Genomic DNA, 17,579 nt, shown 5'->3' on the forward strand with positions numbered 1-17,579 from the left:
GAACCACATTTATGTGTGTATTACATCCCCAGAATATCTTTCCTTCTCCCATCAGTCTTCTGTCAGGGTGAGAGGAGATAAGTTATGTTAGTTATCTGCGTTTGGTGAAACTGCCTGGGCAACAGAATCATAGCCAAGAGGTTGAGCTGAAATCTGTCTTCAGCCTCAGAGGGCATTTTCAAGAAGGATTTTTGGGGTGGGAAAATTAAGGAGGAGGATGGTGAGTAAAACATTGCTGAATGAATTTCTGTGAAAGGAAATGGAGGAATGACACATTCTCTGGTAATACCATTGGGAAGGAAGACAGCCTAACAAGCCACTGAACTTCAGGATGTATTTTAGAATTGTATAGTAAAAGAATAGTGCAGGAAAAAACCCCTTTGTACCTGGTATAAAAGAAAAGAAAAGCCAAGCATAAACATATTTTCCTTTCTCTTCCTGAAAAGAAGAGTTCCTTTACTATTGTAAAGAAAAGAGTAAATTCCTCATATTTATTCACTTGGTACTTCACTGGAATTAGCTTTTTATGCAAGTAGTCCATTAGCTATGAATTCTCTTTATGGAGGTATATGTATAGTGTTTAGTCAAATCACATCTTTTAAGAATCCTTGTCATCTTCTCAAAATTCATTTGAATGAGTGCATGTCTGGTTAAGTTTGTACATTTTAGAATTTGGGTGATGGAGAAGTAGTGATCTTAATGGAAGAAACTTCAGTTATAGTGTTGGTTCCAGCACGGTAGTAAGGAGGAGGGTGTGGACAAGAGAGTCTGGACTCCTTCAGTTTTGAAGAAATGTTAATTGCTAATAAATTCTGTTCAGAAAACATGAATCTACTTGATTGTATCTTTCAATGTCTAGATATTTTGTCATGATTTTTTTTTGCATTCTGTAGCATAGGTTAATCCTGGATTTTGTGGTCCTGTTTCCTTAAATGTCATCTTAAAGTTCTTCAAAAACACTTAATCATACCTGTAATAAAAGTAACTAGTGTAAAATATTGTTTACTGATTTCCCTCTTTCCAAACATTTTCTCCCAGTATCAGCTTACCCATGAATAATTAATAGTTATCTTGTTGCACCCTTTCTTCAATAGATTTTTTTTCTACAGTTCTTGTTTGTATTTTTAGTGAGGAAGAAATAATTTGGTGATCCTGCAAGAAAAGGCAAATATTCTTAGTTACTGGAGGAGAGATTATGGTCTCTTTCCTCACCCTGTCCTCCCTCTTCTCCTACCTCTTTCTTAACTGTACAGTCACCGTTAGCAGTCAGCATCTTGGCCACATGCCAAACAGCTTTTCACTCATGATTTTTGTGGTTGTGGGCAGATAATTTAGCTTGATTTTTTTAAGAAGGTAAGTCATGGATACATTTTATTTCCCTAATAATTTCCCCATTTATTTCCCTGTATCCAAAGCCTTTAATTATTTTCCCTAATAATTTTCCCATTTATTTCTCTGTCTCCAAACTCTTTAAACTTTTGTATTTTTTGATAACTTGAGCTAAATTTTGACACATGGCATAAAGGACTTCAGTGTTAAGTTCTTCAGTGTTAAATTCTTTGGGAAACAGACAGCAGGAGTGAGGCTTCACCCCCCCTTAACATCTGGGTGGAAAGTGTAATGGTATCACAATCACTGTTCCTTTTTCTGCTCTGCTGGGCAGCCAGTTGGTCAAACAGTGTTTGCTTGCAGTGAACAGTAAAATTGGGCTGCCTTTTGCATAGGTATTAGTAGGGATTTAAAGGAAGCATGAGGAAGGTTTAGGGGTATTGAAGGGAGGACCTGGAGTTAAAAGGTGAATGGTTCTAGGGCCTTGGACATAAATGCATAGGGGAACAAGCTTCATTCATAGCTTTCCCACAACCTATAGGGAGCTCTTGCTGTGCTGCAAGGTCTGATCCTTTCTCTGGTTTTGCACTGAGTTAACAGGTCACTGTGTCCTTGAACGTGTTCATGTAGAAGTAGGCAGGAGGCAACCCAGGACTTATAGTGGCAGTTTCACATAGAGTAAGCTGATTTTATGAAAAGAGCTTTTTAGAACAGTGAATTGTAAAAGGCCATCCTTGCACTTTGAAGATGGTGCAGTACTGCTTTTGATGACTGATAAAATCATGAAGCAGGTTTGTGTCCAGCTGGAAGAGCACATCCACCTACTTACTCTTTGCTGCTGGAAGGTACTGGACTCTAAGCTACCAAAGTTGCCATGTACCCTACACTGACTGTTCATGTATCTCTTCTCTGCAGAGAATGAATGCCATTGATGTAGCTAGCTCAAGCTAAAAATTACACTCTCAATATTCTAGCAGAACAGTGTGGAGCAGGTAAAGGCAGGGTGCTTCAGCCACTGGATTTAAAGGAGTCAGCTGGTGAACTGGATAAGCCAAGATGGCTCAAAGCATCATTATTTTACATGATAGCCCTTATGCTTTTGAAGGACCACCCTCTTTCTGTTAAATCTCTGTAACTTGTTTTGAAGGGCTATTGTAGATAAATGAGGATGTTTCTGGGTCCTTCCAACCCACTTTTTTGAATATCTCTTCTTGACTGTGCGTTGATGCTGTTTTTTAACATGATTTTTGTTTCTGAGGTGTATGAGGTACATACATGACTTCGAGAGGTCATGGACTTCTTTTGGTCTGGGTTGTGATAACTTCACATAAACATTGCATGAAATGAGTCTATATCACTGTTGGCTAAGGAATGAAATGAAATGAAATGAAATGAAATGAAATGAAATGAAAGAAAAAGTGGGTGACTCTTTTTTGCAGCTGCACAGTAAACTCCTAGAAACAGAGCGCCAGTTAGGGGAAGCGCATGGGCGGCTCAAGGAACAGAGGCAGCTGTCCAGTGAGAAACTGATGGACAAAGAGCAGCAGGTGGCTGACCTACAGTTAAAACTTTCTCGTGCTGAAGAGCAGGTAGGGGTTTTTATGCAGATTCTATAGTTTGTTCTGGTGATATGTCTGTACACACACTTGTGGTGATACTGCAGTTTATAAAGTTTGTTTTCATGGGAATTTGTTTTGACTAATACTGTCAAGGAGTTACAGTAAAATTATCAAAATCTGCTTTGTCTAAGGGTCTTATGAAAAAATTAATTAGGTGTACATAGACCCATATGGGTAGCTTTGTATGTAGATATTTTTTTAAGATAAAGCCCTACATTAAGAAAAAGTCAACATGGCACAGCCATGATAGTTGATAATTGATAGTTAATAGTGTGGGGTGGATGGGCAGAAAGCACTTGTTTTATTATTCATTTTTGTTTTAATGAATATCTTGTATATGTTGCTGATTTTCTGCTGGCTGTAGGGGGAATTGGCCAAATATTTGAGTGGTATGTTGTCAAAGCTTTAAACTTTTCTGTAGCTAATTTGCAAAGCCTTGAGTAGTATAGAAGTGGAGAGACTGCTAAACTGAGGTTGCTACTAAAATAATGACTGACAGTTGCTACTGAAATTGAAAAAAAAGTAATAATAATGTTGTTTTACAGGTATCTTTATTATCAGTCATGTTACATCTTAATAACTATTGCAAAAAATATACTAAAAATGTCTTATGTTTTAGATTATTTGAGAGCTAAATTACATGTCTGATAATTCTTTTATCATTCTCGCTTGTGATATAGAATCTCACCGATTAATTGTAATGAATGCTTTGATTAGATTTTGATCTAGCATTACAGATTTTTGTTTTTATACAAGTTTTTAAATATCCATGTTTACACTAAAATATTTTATAGTTAGAGTGAACATTGAGTATAATTAGCATACTGAATGGTGCTTTTTTTCCACGTATTAGTCTGGTTTGTTTGGTATTTGGTTTTGGGGTTTTTTTTCAGCTAAAGGAAAAAGCAGCAAATTCCACAGAATTGCAACATCAATTAGAAAAGGCAAAGCAGCAGCACCAGGAGCAGCAGACGCTTCAGCAAAACACAACAGCAAAACTACGAGAAGCCCAGGTAATGTAGTTATGTATCCTCATGTGAAAGTGGGTTCCAGGGTTTCATTATGCTAAATACTTCTTTCTAAAAGTGACTTGCAGGAATTACATTAGTTTCAATAAATTAATTTATAAATCTGGAACAGGATTTATGGAAAATGCTTGATAAATTTATCCAGTATTTTATGCATTAGGCCCAACTTTTAAGGTCCTTATAATTAAACACTATTATCTTCTTGTCTAGAATGATCTGGAGCAAGTACTACGACAAATTGGAGATAAGGACCAAAAAATTCAAAATCTTGAGGCTTTGCTTCAAAAAAGTAAGGACAACATCTCTCTGCTAGAAAAGGAAAGGGAGGACTTATATGCAAAAATTCAAGCTGGTGAAGGAGAAACTGCGGTTCTTAACCAGCTACAAGAGAAAAACCATGCATTACAAATACAGGTGAGAACTTCAAGATCTGGTTTTTTTCATGTATTCTCATTTTTGAACCTTGTTTCCTTTTTTTTTCCTATCTCATCAGATATGACACTAATCTTTTCTGTACTATTCCATTTCTTTAAACTTGCTTTAAAGATCTTACTGTAAATTTCACATGACTTATGTTTTGGTGACTTCCATGTTATCAGCATAGGGAAAGGAATTCCTAGATATTTCATTTGTACATATGCTTGTAATATGTACTTAAAAATAGTTATACACATAATTTCATATATGTATTTGTATATGTTTATACTTGTAAACAACAATAAATATAGTTTAACTATAGGTAAATAAATGAAATATATACATTTGTTTCACTCATTTTAAAAAGAGGTTTGATTCCTGCTTTCAACACCAGAATTCAGTTTAGCCTGCATCTGTTGTCTCCTTAGTATTTTGTTTCTGTTACATTAAGGCCAAATTGACAATTCTCTTTTGCTTCTACCTTCAGCTGGTAACCTATTTAAACTCTGATGTTGTGAACAATATAGCTTTACTGTAACAGTTCAGGAAAAGAAATGTGATAGCATTGAGTCTCCAGAGCCATAATAAGACACACTAAAAATAAGTTTTTATTTCCTTGGACATGCTGTCCCAGCCTTCTCATGTTGTTTCTTTTTTTCCACTGCAGGTAACTCAGCTGACAGAAAAGCTGAAAAATCAATCAGAAAGTCATAAACAAGCCCAAGAGAATTTGCATGAACAAGTGCAGGAACAAAAGGCACACCTAAGAGCTGCTCAAGATCGTGTGCTTTCCCTGGAAACAAACATCACTGAACTAACCAGTCAGTTAAATGAAAGTAAAGAGAAAGTGTCACAACTTGATGTGCAGGTAATGGATCTCTGTATTTTATGGTGATGAAAAATTCTGGTTGTGATTTCCCATTTGGGAAAAAGTGTATGTATTTCCTTGTAGAAAAATGCACCAACACATGAATATTGCTGATTTTACTATTAAACTTACTGATGGCTATCAAAAAATTAGAATGAGCTATGGTAAAACAGATGTTTTAGTGAAGTACAATTTATCTTTCAGGTAAAAGCAAAGACTGAATTACTACTTTCAGCAGAAGCATCAAAAGCTGCTCAGAGAGCTGATCTACAGAACCATCTGGACACTGCCCAGAATGCACTGCAAGATAAACAACAGGTATTAACTGACACATAAATTTTCTGTGTTACCTAAAAACTGCTTAGAAGCCTCAGGATAGTCTGTTTACCAACTCAGTGAACATATGAATAAGCATTGGGAAATGATAATTTAGGATATTTTAACCATGTGGTATGCATTCAATTCCTTTTGCTGCTCCAGAGCAGATATATTTCACAGTGCAGGGAATTTATTTGGGAGTCCACTCCTTGCTGTAGAGTTATTCTTCAGAATCGAGGCTTTCCTTAGGTATTCTGGAGGTATTTTTCAATTCCTGTTTGTATGCTATGAAGAAAAGACTGTAGAATGCACTCAGCAGAAGCAAAAACTCCTAATTCTTACTGCTGACTCAGATAAATTTCCTATCAGCTGCTGGTATTCAGAAATAATTCTCTGTGGGCCAGCTGACATAAAAAAATCAAAAGGCTGGTGATAAAATTACATATTTTTTAATGTGTTTTAATCCTAGTGAAGCATTTTACCGTCTGCAATCAAATATTTGCATAGTTAAAATCAGTGCTGCTGTGGTCTTCATGGGAACATCCAGCAGATGTTAATATGGCACCACTTTGTAGCATGGGAATGTAATTAATCTCTGTAAACAGGAGACAACCTTTTGCAGCCATTAAATAATTAATTAATAACTAAATACATCAGCGTGGTTGGAGAACAGTGAACTTTGATGTAGCTGTCGTTATAGTGGTTACTAGGTGAATGTGTTCATGTCTTTTGTAGAATTTATTTGTTTTGTATTGAACAAAACGTTTTGAAATCATCTCTGGTATTTGAAGAACGCTATCCTCTTTGATGGTTGATTTCATGACAAACAAAGACATCAAAAATTTTATCTAGGTTTTTTATGTAATTTTCTAGTTACTGCTGTACTAACTTGAGCATCTAGCACCTTTATTACCTACAGTTCATCTTCATTTAACAACTTCAAACACCTTTGTTAACATTTAGCCCAGAGCCTCTAAGGTTTGAGAGAATATTGAGGCTTTAAAATAATTTTTTCAGTGAAACAGAGGGAATTTGTGCATGTGTTTGTGTTTTTCCTTTCAATATCCTACCCCTCAGAATAAAAAATAAACATTATTTTCCTTTTTAATTTGAACATATTAGATCATTTAAAACACATCAGTAATTTCTGAAGTTACTGAAAAAGTAAAAACCTTTGTATTTTTGTTTTACCCAGGAGTTAAATAAGGTCAGCGCTCAGTTGGATCAGGTTACAGCTAAGCTGAATGACAAGCAGGAATACTGTACTCAGCTGGAAGCCAATCTTAAAGAGTACAAAGAAAAATGCCTTTCTTTAGAACAGAAAACTGAAGAACTAGAGGCACAGCTCAAGGTTTGTATTGAACACAGAATCTGGACCTACAGAAACTGATCTCTTCCGTTAGGCAGCATGTGGTAAAAGCTGTGCTCAAATTAGGGGGGAAGGATTATATTAATATCACTATTGTGGGTTTTCTTTCTCACTAATGTTTCCTGATTCACCATTTAATCCTGTTCTCCTGTGCTAGTATATCACATTAAATAGATAGGCCTATGACACTGCCACTATTGTGTCATTTTCTTCTGTGTGTGCTTCTGCCAACCTTCCTGCTACCTGGAAATTGTTATGTGAGGGTCCCAAAATCAGAGTTTTCAAGTTGAACTTGCACACTTTACAAGTAGTAGCAGGGAATATGTGTTACATTGGCTAGCCTTGCTTAGCACTGCCTGTCTGGTTTAATTTATTTCTGAAACCTTTCAGTAGGCTTTTTAGCAAGATTTATTTATCACTCTTCCATCTCTTAACTTGATCTGGAGTTTTGCATTCCATTTCTGAAATCAGTTTTTATTTTGAAGTCCACATAATGCTGTCAGAAGGTTTGCAGAACTTCCTGGTGTTTTGATATACTTAGTATTTGCAGTTAAGGACATGGATTAGTCCTAATGCTTGAGAGCTTTAAAATTTAGGCTCTGACCTTTGTTCACTATTTAAAAAAAAAAAGATTTGGTAGTCAAAATTCATAACACACAAAAGCATATGATTCAGGGATCATGGGAGCAATGCAGAACTGGTTTTGCAGTGTTGTCTGTCTGTCCTGAGGGAGGTTAGTAATCTTTTTGCTCAAGACTGAGTTGGGTGTTTTTCCTAGCTTTTGTGCTCTATAGAAGAGAATGAAGATTGTTTTCCCTGTATGAAATTTTAAATCCAATGCTAGTAAAAATTAAAGCTGTCATGCATTTCATTATCAGCATAATTATTTTGTTCTTCCATCTCATCTTTTGGACACTGGGTTTTTTTTCTTGCCTACTTTGATTTGTGTTTTTAGTTTTCATTCTTTTGCTGTAATTTCACAAGTAGCCAATGGACACAAATGCTTGGGATAAATACAGAGCATGCTTGAGTATGATTTTATGAGGTTCCTGGTAGCTGAAGTGTGAAACTGAGCAGGGTTGTTGATGTTGTCAACAGGAATGCAATTCTATGTAAAATCTTGGCATCATCACCATTCTTTGAGATTATTCCAGTTGAATATGTGGCATTTAAAAAAAATTTAAAAAAAAAATAGAAAACAAAAAGCCCTCAGGAAATTTTTTTGAGAAACTTGGCCACTTTGTTTTGTGGCCTCTGTGTGAAAGCAGAAGTGTCTGTAAAACAGTCAGTATGTTGAAGAGTCTAAACAATGCCCATTTGCTGAAGGCTCCTGTGTTCTTTATATTCCATGTGAGTGAAAAAGTAGCTTTGGAAAAAACCAGAAGAAAAACCTCTTCCAGGCAAGCATAGAATTTCTTCACCACTTCAGTTTTTGTCTTTGCTTCTGCTGTAAAGCTTTTTGTCTACTACTTTGCAGAAAAATGCCTGCTTGGCCTTTTATTTAGAGATGCTTTTAGAATGTTTTACTAAAGTACTTCAGTTCAGGAGGAGCAGGTGATTAGCTGGAACTAAATAGTGAAAGATAAACTGCAAAGTAATGAAACAGATAATATGTGAGAGTTGTGACTGCTTTCTACAGTTAATGCTACTCACAGACTATATGATTTTGCTTTTTATTGCTATTTTTATTTTGTTGATTGTTTTCTGATGGCTCTATCTTTTTATTTTTCTCTCTTAGAAACTTGAAGGTGACATTCTTGATGCTAGAGCAAGCAAAGACCAAGCTCTTCAGGAGTTACAGCAACAGCGACATCAGAACAAAGAATTAGAGCTCCGGACAGCAGAACTGAGTAAACAACTTCAAGCAGCAAGAGAAGCGTATGCATTTCCTGTGTTATAGTACTTTTCAAAGTCAGACATAAAACCAGGGCAGTTTGGAGTAGAGTTGAAATTTTCTGCTTGTCTCCTGTGATTTCATGAAGTTGTAAATAAGTGCTGTGTCCCCTCTGCTAGAAGAACCGTGTTGTATCCCACCTGTTGTCTTTCACTCCATCTGCCATGTTGTCTCACAGGAGTCACTGACTGCTGTGATTCACTACACTTCTTTTTTTTATTCACTGTGCTTGTTGTCAGCTAAATGTCTGAACAGTTTGATGTAGTAAGGTCCATCTTTAAATATCTCTTAACCTTTTTCATTTTTAAATATCTCTGTAACCTTTTTCAAATACAAATGTGCAATTCATGCATAAGCAGCAAAGGGGTAGTTTATGTTCATTATAGTTGAGGAAGAAGGAACCACCTTAAAACTATTTTCTGAACTTGCTGCTTTGTCTTAACTGGGGAGATGTAATGGCCATGGATAAAAGTAGAGACTTTTAAGGATACAAAAGAACCTGTGGAAAAGAACTTTAAAAAAGTGTGTTTTATCCTTTTGTATTTGCAGGATGTCTAATGCTCAGCTGGATTTGCAGAAGAAATCTGAGGCCCTTGACCAAGCAAACCAACAAATTACAAAGCAGGAGGCAGAAAAGGCCAGTCTCAAACAAAACCTTGAGAAATCAAATCAAGATACAAGTAAACAGCTCAAGGAACTTGATTGTAAAATGCAAGCAGCCACATCAGAGCTGCAACAAGTGAAGTTAGAGAAGGACACTCTATTAAAGGACCTTACAGATACCAAAGATAAGCTCTCAAAAAGCTCTGAATCCTTCAAAAAAAGAAAGGAGGAATTAGAAAAAGAAATTAAAAAAGGAAAAGCAGCTATGGCAGAAATGGTTAGTAGATTCTTTAGTTAGGCATTAAGTTTGGTATATACATTCTGATAAAATGACTTTGCTTTCTGTTTGAAAACAGTGTACATATGATGAAAATTCATGAATATTTAGTACTGTAAGGAAAACCAAATTGTGATTTTTAGTAGTTCATACTAGTTTCCCACCTTAAATTTTTGCCTACATATTTACAGTAGTAAACATCAGTCAGACCACATAACAGGATACTTTCTTCTTGCTGCACTCCTTTAACATAATGAAGAAACTAAATGGAGACGACAAGTGGTGAAACTGTTTGATGGCAAATGTCCCCCTTTTAAAAAACACATCAACTATATTATAACAACACAAAGTTTTGGAACCTGTGCTAAAATACTATTGTATTGAAGAAGTTATTTTTCTGAGGCAATTTTAATTCCCTTTCTGAAGTCTTTATATATAGAACTTCCTGTGTGTTTGTGCGGACATGCTGGAAAGCTGCATACTGCAGGCAGAGAAACATCATCTGTCATTTGGGGAATGCCTAGCTTAAGGTATTATTGGAGTACTAGAACTATTTGAATTTCAGAAAGGTCTTACAAGTGACAGTATAACAAGTACTTGACCACCAGAGCAACCTATTATGGTAAAGAAAGTAAACTATTACGAGGGTTAAGATACACCTTTTTCTTACCTCTTCTGCCTTGGTGATATGAATGGGCACTATATGAATACAGTTGTTCTGACACCCTTGTCTCAAACGTGGCAAGGGGTGTCTTTCTCATACTTTTCTCATCTTTCATGTCACCATTTTCCAGAACCCATTCAGAGACGCTTTAATCTGATCTAAAAAAAAATATGCTCCTAGTTAAAAAGAACATTTTTCTCTTACTCATTCACCTTTTGAAGAAAAGCTCTTTTGTTTGCTTTTCTTTGTTACTGCTATTTAAAGATTTGTTTCTCCTAAAAACTTGAAGGATTTTCTCTTCAGTTTAAACTTAAAGGTAGTAGTCCGGATTCTGCTTCTAGTTCTGTAGTCTTTTTGAGACTCTCCACTGTCTTAAATATGTAGTATTTGGACTTAACATATGGTTGCATTTGCATGGAGGTCTGCAAATTTACTTGCTTGTGAGTTTTAGAACATGAGGGACTTTCAGATCCTGAGCAAGACCAGTGAGCCTACTACTTCATCAAGAAGGAGAAGGGGTGCCAACCACAGCTTCAAACAGGGAGACTATCCCTAATCAGAAAAGCTCTGGCACCTGGTTGAGTTTATTAGTACAGGGCATCTAACGTGTGGCTTAGATTTTCCCCTTAAAGTTTTGAGAGGTTTTGAGCTGAAAATGTCTGCAGTTGAGAAGGTAAGATTTTTCATTAAAAATGAAAGCGGTATTTTTAAGGATTTGGAACTCCTGCAGAAATACTCCATACATGGTCTTAGAAGGAATATATAGTAATAATATGAATATTTCCTTGTCTTATGTTTTTTAGGAAAAATCTTACCAAGAATTAAAACACCAACTTCAGATACAAACAGAGTCTGTAGCTAAAGAGAGGAATGAATTGAAAAACTCACTGGAGAAAAAGGAGGGGGTAAGTTGTCTGCTTAGTTTCAGAAATCTAAAAACCAATAAAAATAAATGTTTAAAAGATTGATTTTCAGTCTTATCTGCTGGGACTGATGAGACATAAAGATGTTTCAATTCTCAAATTGTAAACTATCTTTGGCACTGAAATAAGGTGATACTAAAACTTTCTTAGAGGGTAATGTGAAGCTTTAAAATACAGGTTTTAGTCATAGTTTTCTGTGCTTCACATACTGTAGCAGGGGATTTTAGCCCTTCAGGTTTTTTCATTAGTGAAATGGTTTTGTGGTATTACTGTGTCCTCGGATTTTTTTTGTATTGCCATACAATAAAAGTTGTTATTTCATATCCTTAGATCTAGTTCATTCTCAGGCTTATTCAGTATGTTCTCAGTGTAGTTGGCAGGACATTTTCAGATATCTTTCAAGGACTGAATTGCTTTTTTTAAACTTGTGTAAGTCACTTGTGACTACATAAGGACCAAATGTACTTCTTTTTCAAAGATGAGCATTCAGACCATACAGTGCAGCTGGCAGCCTGAAGGACATGTCTGCTTTCATGGATTTCTTTACCCAAGGCAGCTTCTGTTCCCTAAAGGAATCAGAAAAGATTTGATCAATGGACATAGTTTGATAGACTGTGATGGACACTTACTGTCTGAAAGTGGTTTGGGGGTGTGCAGGTGTGATGGGAATTGCTCTGTGACTATTGCTGCTGCTTCCCTGGCTCCCCACTCATTCAGGTGCTGTGGTGCTCAGTGAAAAGTGCAGAAGGATGAGCTTGGTGTATGCTGCAGTTGGCAGCAGGAGAGCCCAAACCACTGCTGCTGTGAGAAGACTTGCCTGATCTTAATTTAGAATAGATAAAAAAGACTGCTGTTGATCTCTGGGTAGTAAATTTGGAATAACAGACTATTTTAATGTGTTATGGTAGTTCTTAAAATCTGCTTGCCAGTGTTCAACCACATAGCTACGAAACAGCAGTGGCACTGTGGGGTGGTCTGGTTCTGTTAACAGCATGTACAAAGAGTGATTTAAATTTAAATTATATACAGTTACTTAATATTTTTGAATGTAGATTTCTAAGCAGTTGTCTATAGACCTTGATTCAGCAAGAGCACAAGTACTGGAAATCCAGGGTCTTCTGAAGGAAAAAGAAAAAAGTGAACAACATCTCCAGGGAAAGCTGAGAGAGTTAAAGGAATCTTTTGAGCAGAAGAAAAAACATAGTGAAACACTGCAAGCTGAATTAAAAACTGCCCTTTTAGAAAAGGTAAGACTGTCCTTTCTTACTCTTATAAGAAAATGATTGTAAATTCCTCTGATAAATATTGAAGCTTTTATGTCAATAACTTTGTGATAAACTCTGTTTGCTGTAGTCTTGTTGGAAATGATAAGGTCAGGATGTGGAAGTGAGGTCTTCAGATGTTGTTGGAGATAAAAACAACAACATCAACAGCAATAATGAAAAGAACCAATGCTGAAATATAAATTCCATAGGAAGTGAGTTTTAATAAAGGGATAAAATAACCTAGATTGAATGTGGGTTTTTTTGCTTCAGGAGCAAAGCAAGAGCTGCCATTTTCTTATAAAGCAGTAGAATGTCGTGAGAGTATTTCTAGACAAACTCTGCTGTGTTTTAATATGTCCATGGCAGTTTTAAACTGAGTCTTCTCATATTATACCAAAATTATCTGAGTGACAGTATAAAACTCATAAACCATAATGGGAAGAGTTCAAATGTCTTACAGCATTAGGGAATGTTGTGCTGTGTGCCATGCACTGTTAAATGCGGCTTCAGCTTTGGCTGCCCAATGCTACATGTTCATATTTGTGCTTTAGACAGCCTGTGGAAACATTAAGTCTTGATGTTGTGGTTTAACCCAGCCATCAGCTCAGCACCACAGAGCTGCTCAGTGCTTAGGGAAGACAAACACCATCACTCCAAACTTCCTCCCCTTTCTTCTTCTGCTAGCCCCATAAGCTGGGCATGATGTCCTATGGTATGGAATTTCCCTTTGGTCAGTGGGATCAGCTGTCCTGGCTGTGCCCTTTCCAGACTCCAGACTCCTGAGCACCTCCAGATTTCTTGCTCACAGGGTGGTGTGAGAAGCAGGAAAGGCCTTGGCTCTGGGTGAGCACTGCTAAGCAGTAGCTAAAACATCCCTGTGACAACAACACTGTTCCCACCACAGATCCAAAACACAGCCCCCATACTAACTACTGTGAAGAAAATTCTACCCCAGCCAAAACCAGCACACTCAGAAACATTATTCCAATTTTTATTGTTTAGTCTTAATGTGTTTCACTTTGTCTTTTGTAGTGAATTAAATTTTGTTATTAAATTAGTTATAAAATGTTACTGTAAAATCACAAATATCAAGTTACTGAACTGTTATTCCATAAGAAGAACAAAATTCTCTTCTTACAGTAGAAATACATTTTATTGAAATGCTTAATTCTTCTTACAGTAGAAGTACATTTTATTGAAATGCTTAAGCTAACTTTACTGTCTGTAACTTTACAACTTTCTATGCTTATGTTTCAGGCAGAGCTGGAGAATAAACTACAGCAGCAGTCTATTTTGTCAGCACAGGAACTTAAAGCAGAGAAAGGCAAGCTAGCAGACTTACAGAAGGCCCATGATAAACATAAAGAAAACATGGAGAAGCTGCAGCTGGATCTTTATGGGAAAGAGTCTGAGCTGCTGGCAACCAGGCAAGACCTTAAGGTACTTTCGGTCATTTTAATGTCATATGTGACTTAGCAGGTGTTAATACCCATTTTGAAGACCAAGAAACAATGCAAGAACTGTAAAAGTGAAAAAAAAAAATCTTCTCCTATATATAAAATTTAGTGCTGTTTAATCCTTTTCTGTTTCCATGAGACAAAAGAAATTCTGAAACTAATTTAAAGGCAAACAGATTTGCCAGTTTACCTGAAATACCCTTGCATTTCTGCAGCAGCAAAGTGAAAGGTGATTTGGTTTCATATTCATTAGAATTATTTTTTTAATGTTGCTTTTTCGTGTTATATACTGTAGCTTTCAACTAATTTAAATAGCCTAGCTAATTAGGGCAAGGTCTGCCAGCATGTAACTGCTGTCTTCCAGATGACTTAACTAGAATATTCCTGGTTGATGGTAGATGTTAAGAGATGTCAAACTTAGAGAAACAGTAGGCTTTCAGACCTACCTGGAATACAAGTGCTAGAATTTAGTCCTTGAAGTTTTTGCTATTCCTAAAGTGAAGTTACCTGGTTTTGTATTAGTGTGCAGTGCCTTCAAAGAGGTATTGCTGAGAGTTGAGCCAGTCAGCAAAGGTGTTTTTTGGCCCTTTTTTCTGGCCTTCTGCTTTGTGTCAGTACTAAGCCAATGCTTCAGTTAGTCCCAAGGACATTCTGTGCCACAGAGACTGAATGCCAGGTTCAGGTTATTTTAAGAAACAGAGAAATACCTCCTTTACATATAGGCCACTGCAGTTTTATTAGACTTACTCCCCTGTAGTGATAAATTACCTGCCATGTTTCCCTGCAGCTTATTGAAGCTTTACGTTCAGTGCACCATGGTTGAATTGCTACATTAAGTTGTGGAGAACTTCTGCATGATTAACAAGCTGTGGTGGCTTAAGCATATTCTTTCTTTCAGTTTTTTACTATTGCACATATACATCTGTGAGTTTCTTTCCTGCAATGCATTTAAAGCACCTTTTGGTAGTGGAGTGGCCTGTAGAAGCATTGGATTCGTTCAGTAACTTGGGGTTTTTTTTAGTAGAGTTTTTATTAAAGTGTCACTTTAATAAAAACTTTGCACTTACTGCAAAATAGCTGTGAGTAGGTATTATTATTAAAGCAGTTTGATGACTTCTAGTTCTGGCAGAAAAAATAGGACAGTAAGTGTCTCACATGTATTTAGACCCGATGGGGATGGTAGCAAGAGAGAGGGAGAGTTCTATGCTAAAAGGTAGAATAAGGTGAAGGCAATGGGGAAACAAGATTTTTAAGGTGAGCAATCTGGTAACTTGATTTATGATGTAAGTTTCTGTGGAGCCTAGAGAACCTGAAGAAGATTTGGGTTCCTAAGTACTGTAGTGGTGTACCAATTTGGAGGCTGTTTGTTTGATTTAAAAATTTTGTAAAAATCATATATTAATTAGGGTTAGTGAAGTCTGATTAATGCCACTTTTTTTTTTTTTCCTTTTCTTTTTTTTTTTTTTTCCTGGAAGGGGGAAAAGGTGTGGAGCTGAACTTTAATCATGGCTGCGCTACCTCAGTACAACTTTAAATTAAAGAAGCAGTGATAACTTGTCTTAGAAGACCAAAAAAGAAAAAAGCACATTCAGACAGCCTCAGAGTGACAATGTTAGTGTTGAGAGATGAATATCAAAATGCCACTGAAGAACTTTATAGTAGATTTTCACAGCCTCTTCAAAATCAGTTGTCTGCATGATGTTTTGCCTTGAGCAAGTTACTTATTAAAAGTAGCTCATTTGAGCCAGAGCTGTGTGTTTTTTGTGAAGTTTGGAATGAAAGCTGATGGGCAGACTGAGCTTTAATTGGCCTCAATCTTCTTAGTAGGCAGTGGTAGAAGATTTTAAACTTGTCCGTGTGTAGAGTCAGCTTGGGTGCCTTTCAGTGCAGGATTTTTAGCAGAGTTAGGAACTCCGTGCAGAGCTGTGTTGAGTCAGCACTGTCAGGAGCCCAGCATTGTCCAGAAGAGGCATGGCCAGAGCAGCAGTGCTAGATTTCACTGGACGTGCTCGCTCCCGCGGTGTGGCAGCTCGCTGGTGGCGGGCCCGAGGCTCCAGGCTGCTGAGAGGCTGCGGGTCCGGGCGTGGGGCGCTCCGCTGCTGGCAGGGCTGCGCACAGAGCACCATCTGCCGGCATGGCTCGGGAAAGGCGCTGCCGGACCGCAGGCTGGGCTCCGGCTGGGGCCGGGTGAGCGCCGCCGAGGGGCGGGACGCTGCGGGGCGGCTCTGCCGCTGCACTGCCGGCGGCACGGCCCGAGCCGGGCTGCGGGGCAGGGCGCCGGGGAGCCCGCAGCACAGCGCCGAGCAGTGCCGCTGAGGCCGGGTGCGAACCCTGGGGCTCTGAGTCCTGCAGAGGACACGGGACAAGTGTTGTGATGCAATTAAAAAAAAAAATCATCAAACCAGAAGTGAAAATGTAGTTATAATTATAATTTTATGATAATGTTTGCTGCAAATTTCCTTTGGATTAAAGATGTCTCTAACAGTAACTTTCACACATGTTTTCCATCTTTGTGACTGGAAAAAGAAAGAGGATTTGAGTGTTTGTTAAAGCTAGTTTTTGATAAAAAAAGGATATATATAATTAAAAAAGAATACCCCTAAACAATTTGTGTATACACACACACACGTATTTATGCAAGTATCTGTGTGTGCATATTGTGAAAAATGCCTATTTTATGATTGGCTTTTCACAAATATTAGGATGAATATTATATGTGTTATGTTAGAAAGTTACGCTGTATTAATTTTCTAAAGTCATATGTTAAATATAGTTTTAGGTTATAACATAATGTTAAAGTAGGAATTATGTATGTGGGATGTTTTTTTTTTAAAGAAAGGAATGAGGTACTCGCAGCAGATAGCAGCCACAGGACACCTAAATCTTTCAGAGAAAGAGAATTTATTGCTCTTTTATCAAAAGAAACTAACTTCTTCCCACCTTGCTCAGCCATGAAGATGCTGTGAGGATTAAGAGGAAGAAGTTGATGATTACCAGACATAATCCTTTGTTTGCATGAAATTTATGCATCATGTATGAATTGTATGAATATGAAACAGGCTGTTGTTTTTAAGGCTTAATCCTCTGTTAACATGTGTCCTTTTTCGGGCTTATTTTCCCCAGAAAAAGGTACCCGGTCTTCTGTAACTCTTTGTTTTTTTATTGTCTCATATTGTCCTAATCCAAATTGTCCAAATTTTTATTTTTCTAATTATATTACTATTTTTATAACCATTTTATTACTATTAAAGTTTTAAAATCCTAAAAACAAGTGATTGGCATTTTTCACACATATTCACACTTTTTTTAGTGTGAAAAAGGCATTTTTTGTATAGAAGAGTTAATAATAATGTACAAACTGTTATATTTGCCTGATTTTGACTTAGTGTGAGAATACTTTCTGTGAATCTGATCTCCTGAGCTCTGCCAAATATTCTTCAGTTTTGGCATTTGTGCTTTTTGTAGTCAGTCCTGGTTTCTTCTGTGTTTTCAAAAGAATGTTTCTTTGTCTCCAGTGTTGGCATTGCTGTCAGCATATATTCAGTGAA

General features: G+C 37.0%; 1 protein-coding gene across 3 annotated transcripts in view; it reads left to right on the plus strand.

Annotated features, from left to right (window-relative positions):
* The window catches only part of EEA1 (early endosome antigen 1), a 67,641-nt gene that overhangs the window by 34,716 nt on the left and 15,346 nt on the right, over positions 1-17,579 (plus strand). For all 3 annotated transcript variants that reach the window (XM_041474236.1, XM_041474238.1, XM_041474237.1), the window contains 11 exons: positions 2,769-2,918; positions 3,842-3,961; positions 4,187-4,390; positions 5,061-5,261; positions 5,466-5,579; positions 6,775-6,930; positions 8,687-8,826; positions 9,392-9,722; positions 11,190-11,291; positions 12,362-12,556; positions 13,832-14,014. In XM_041474236.1, the coding sequence (XP_041330170.1) occupies positions 2,769-2,918; positions 3,842-3,961; positions 4,187-4,390; positions 5,061-5,261; positions 5,466-5,579; positions 6,775-6,930; positions 8,687-8,826; positions 9,392-9,722; positions 11,190-11,291; positions 12,362-12,556; positions 13,832-14,014 (1,896 nt within the window). The remainder of the gene's footprint in view (positions 1-2,768; positions 2,919-3,841; positions 3,962-4,186; positions 4,391-5,060; positions 5,262-5,465; positions 5,580-6,774; positions 6,931-8,686; positions 8,827-9,391; positions 9,723-11,189; positions 11,292-12,361; positions 12,557-13,831; positions 14,015-17,579) is intronic.

The sequence above is a fragment of the Pyrgilauda ruficollis genome, unplaced genomic scaffold, assembly GCF_017590135.1.
Source record: "Pyrgilauda ruficollis isolate IOZ18807 unplaced genomic scaffold, ASM1759013v1 scaffold32, whole genome shotgun sequence".
NCBI lineage: Eukaryota > Metazoa > Chordata > Aves > Passeriformes > Passeridae > Pyrgilauda > Pyrgilauda ruficollis.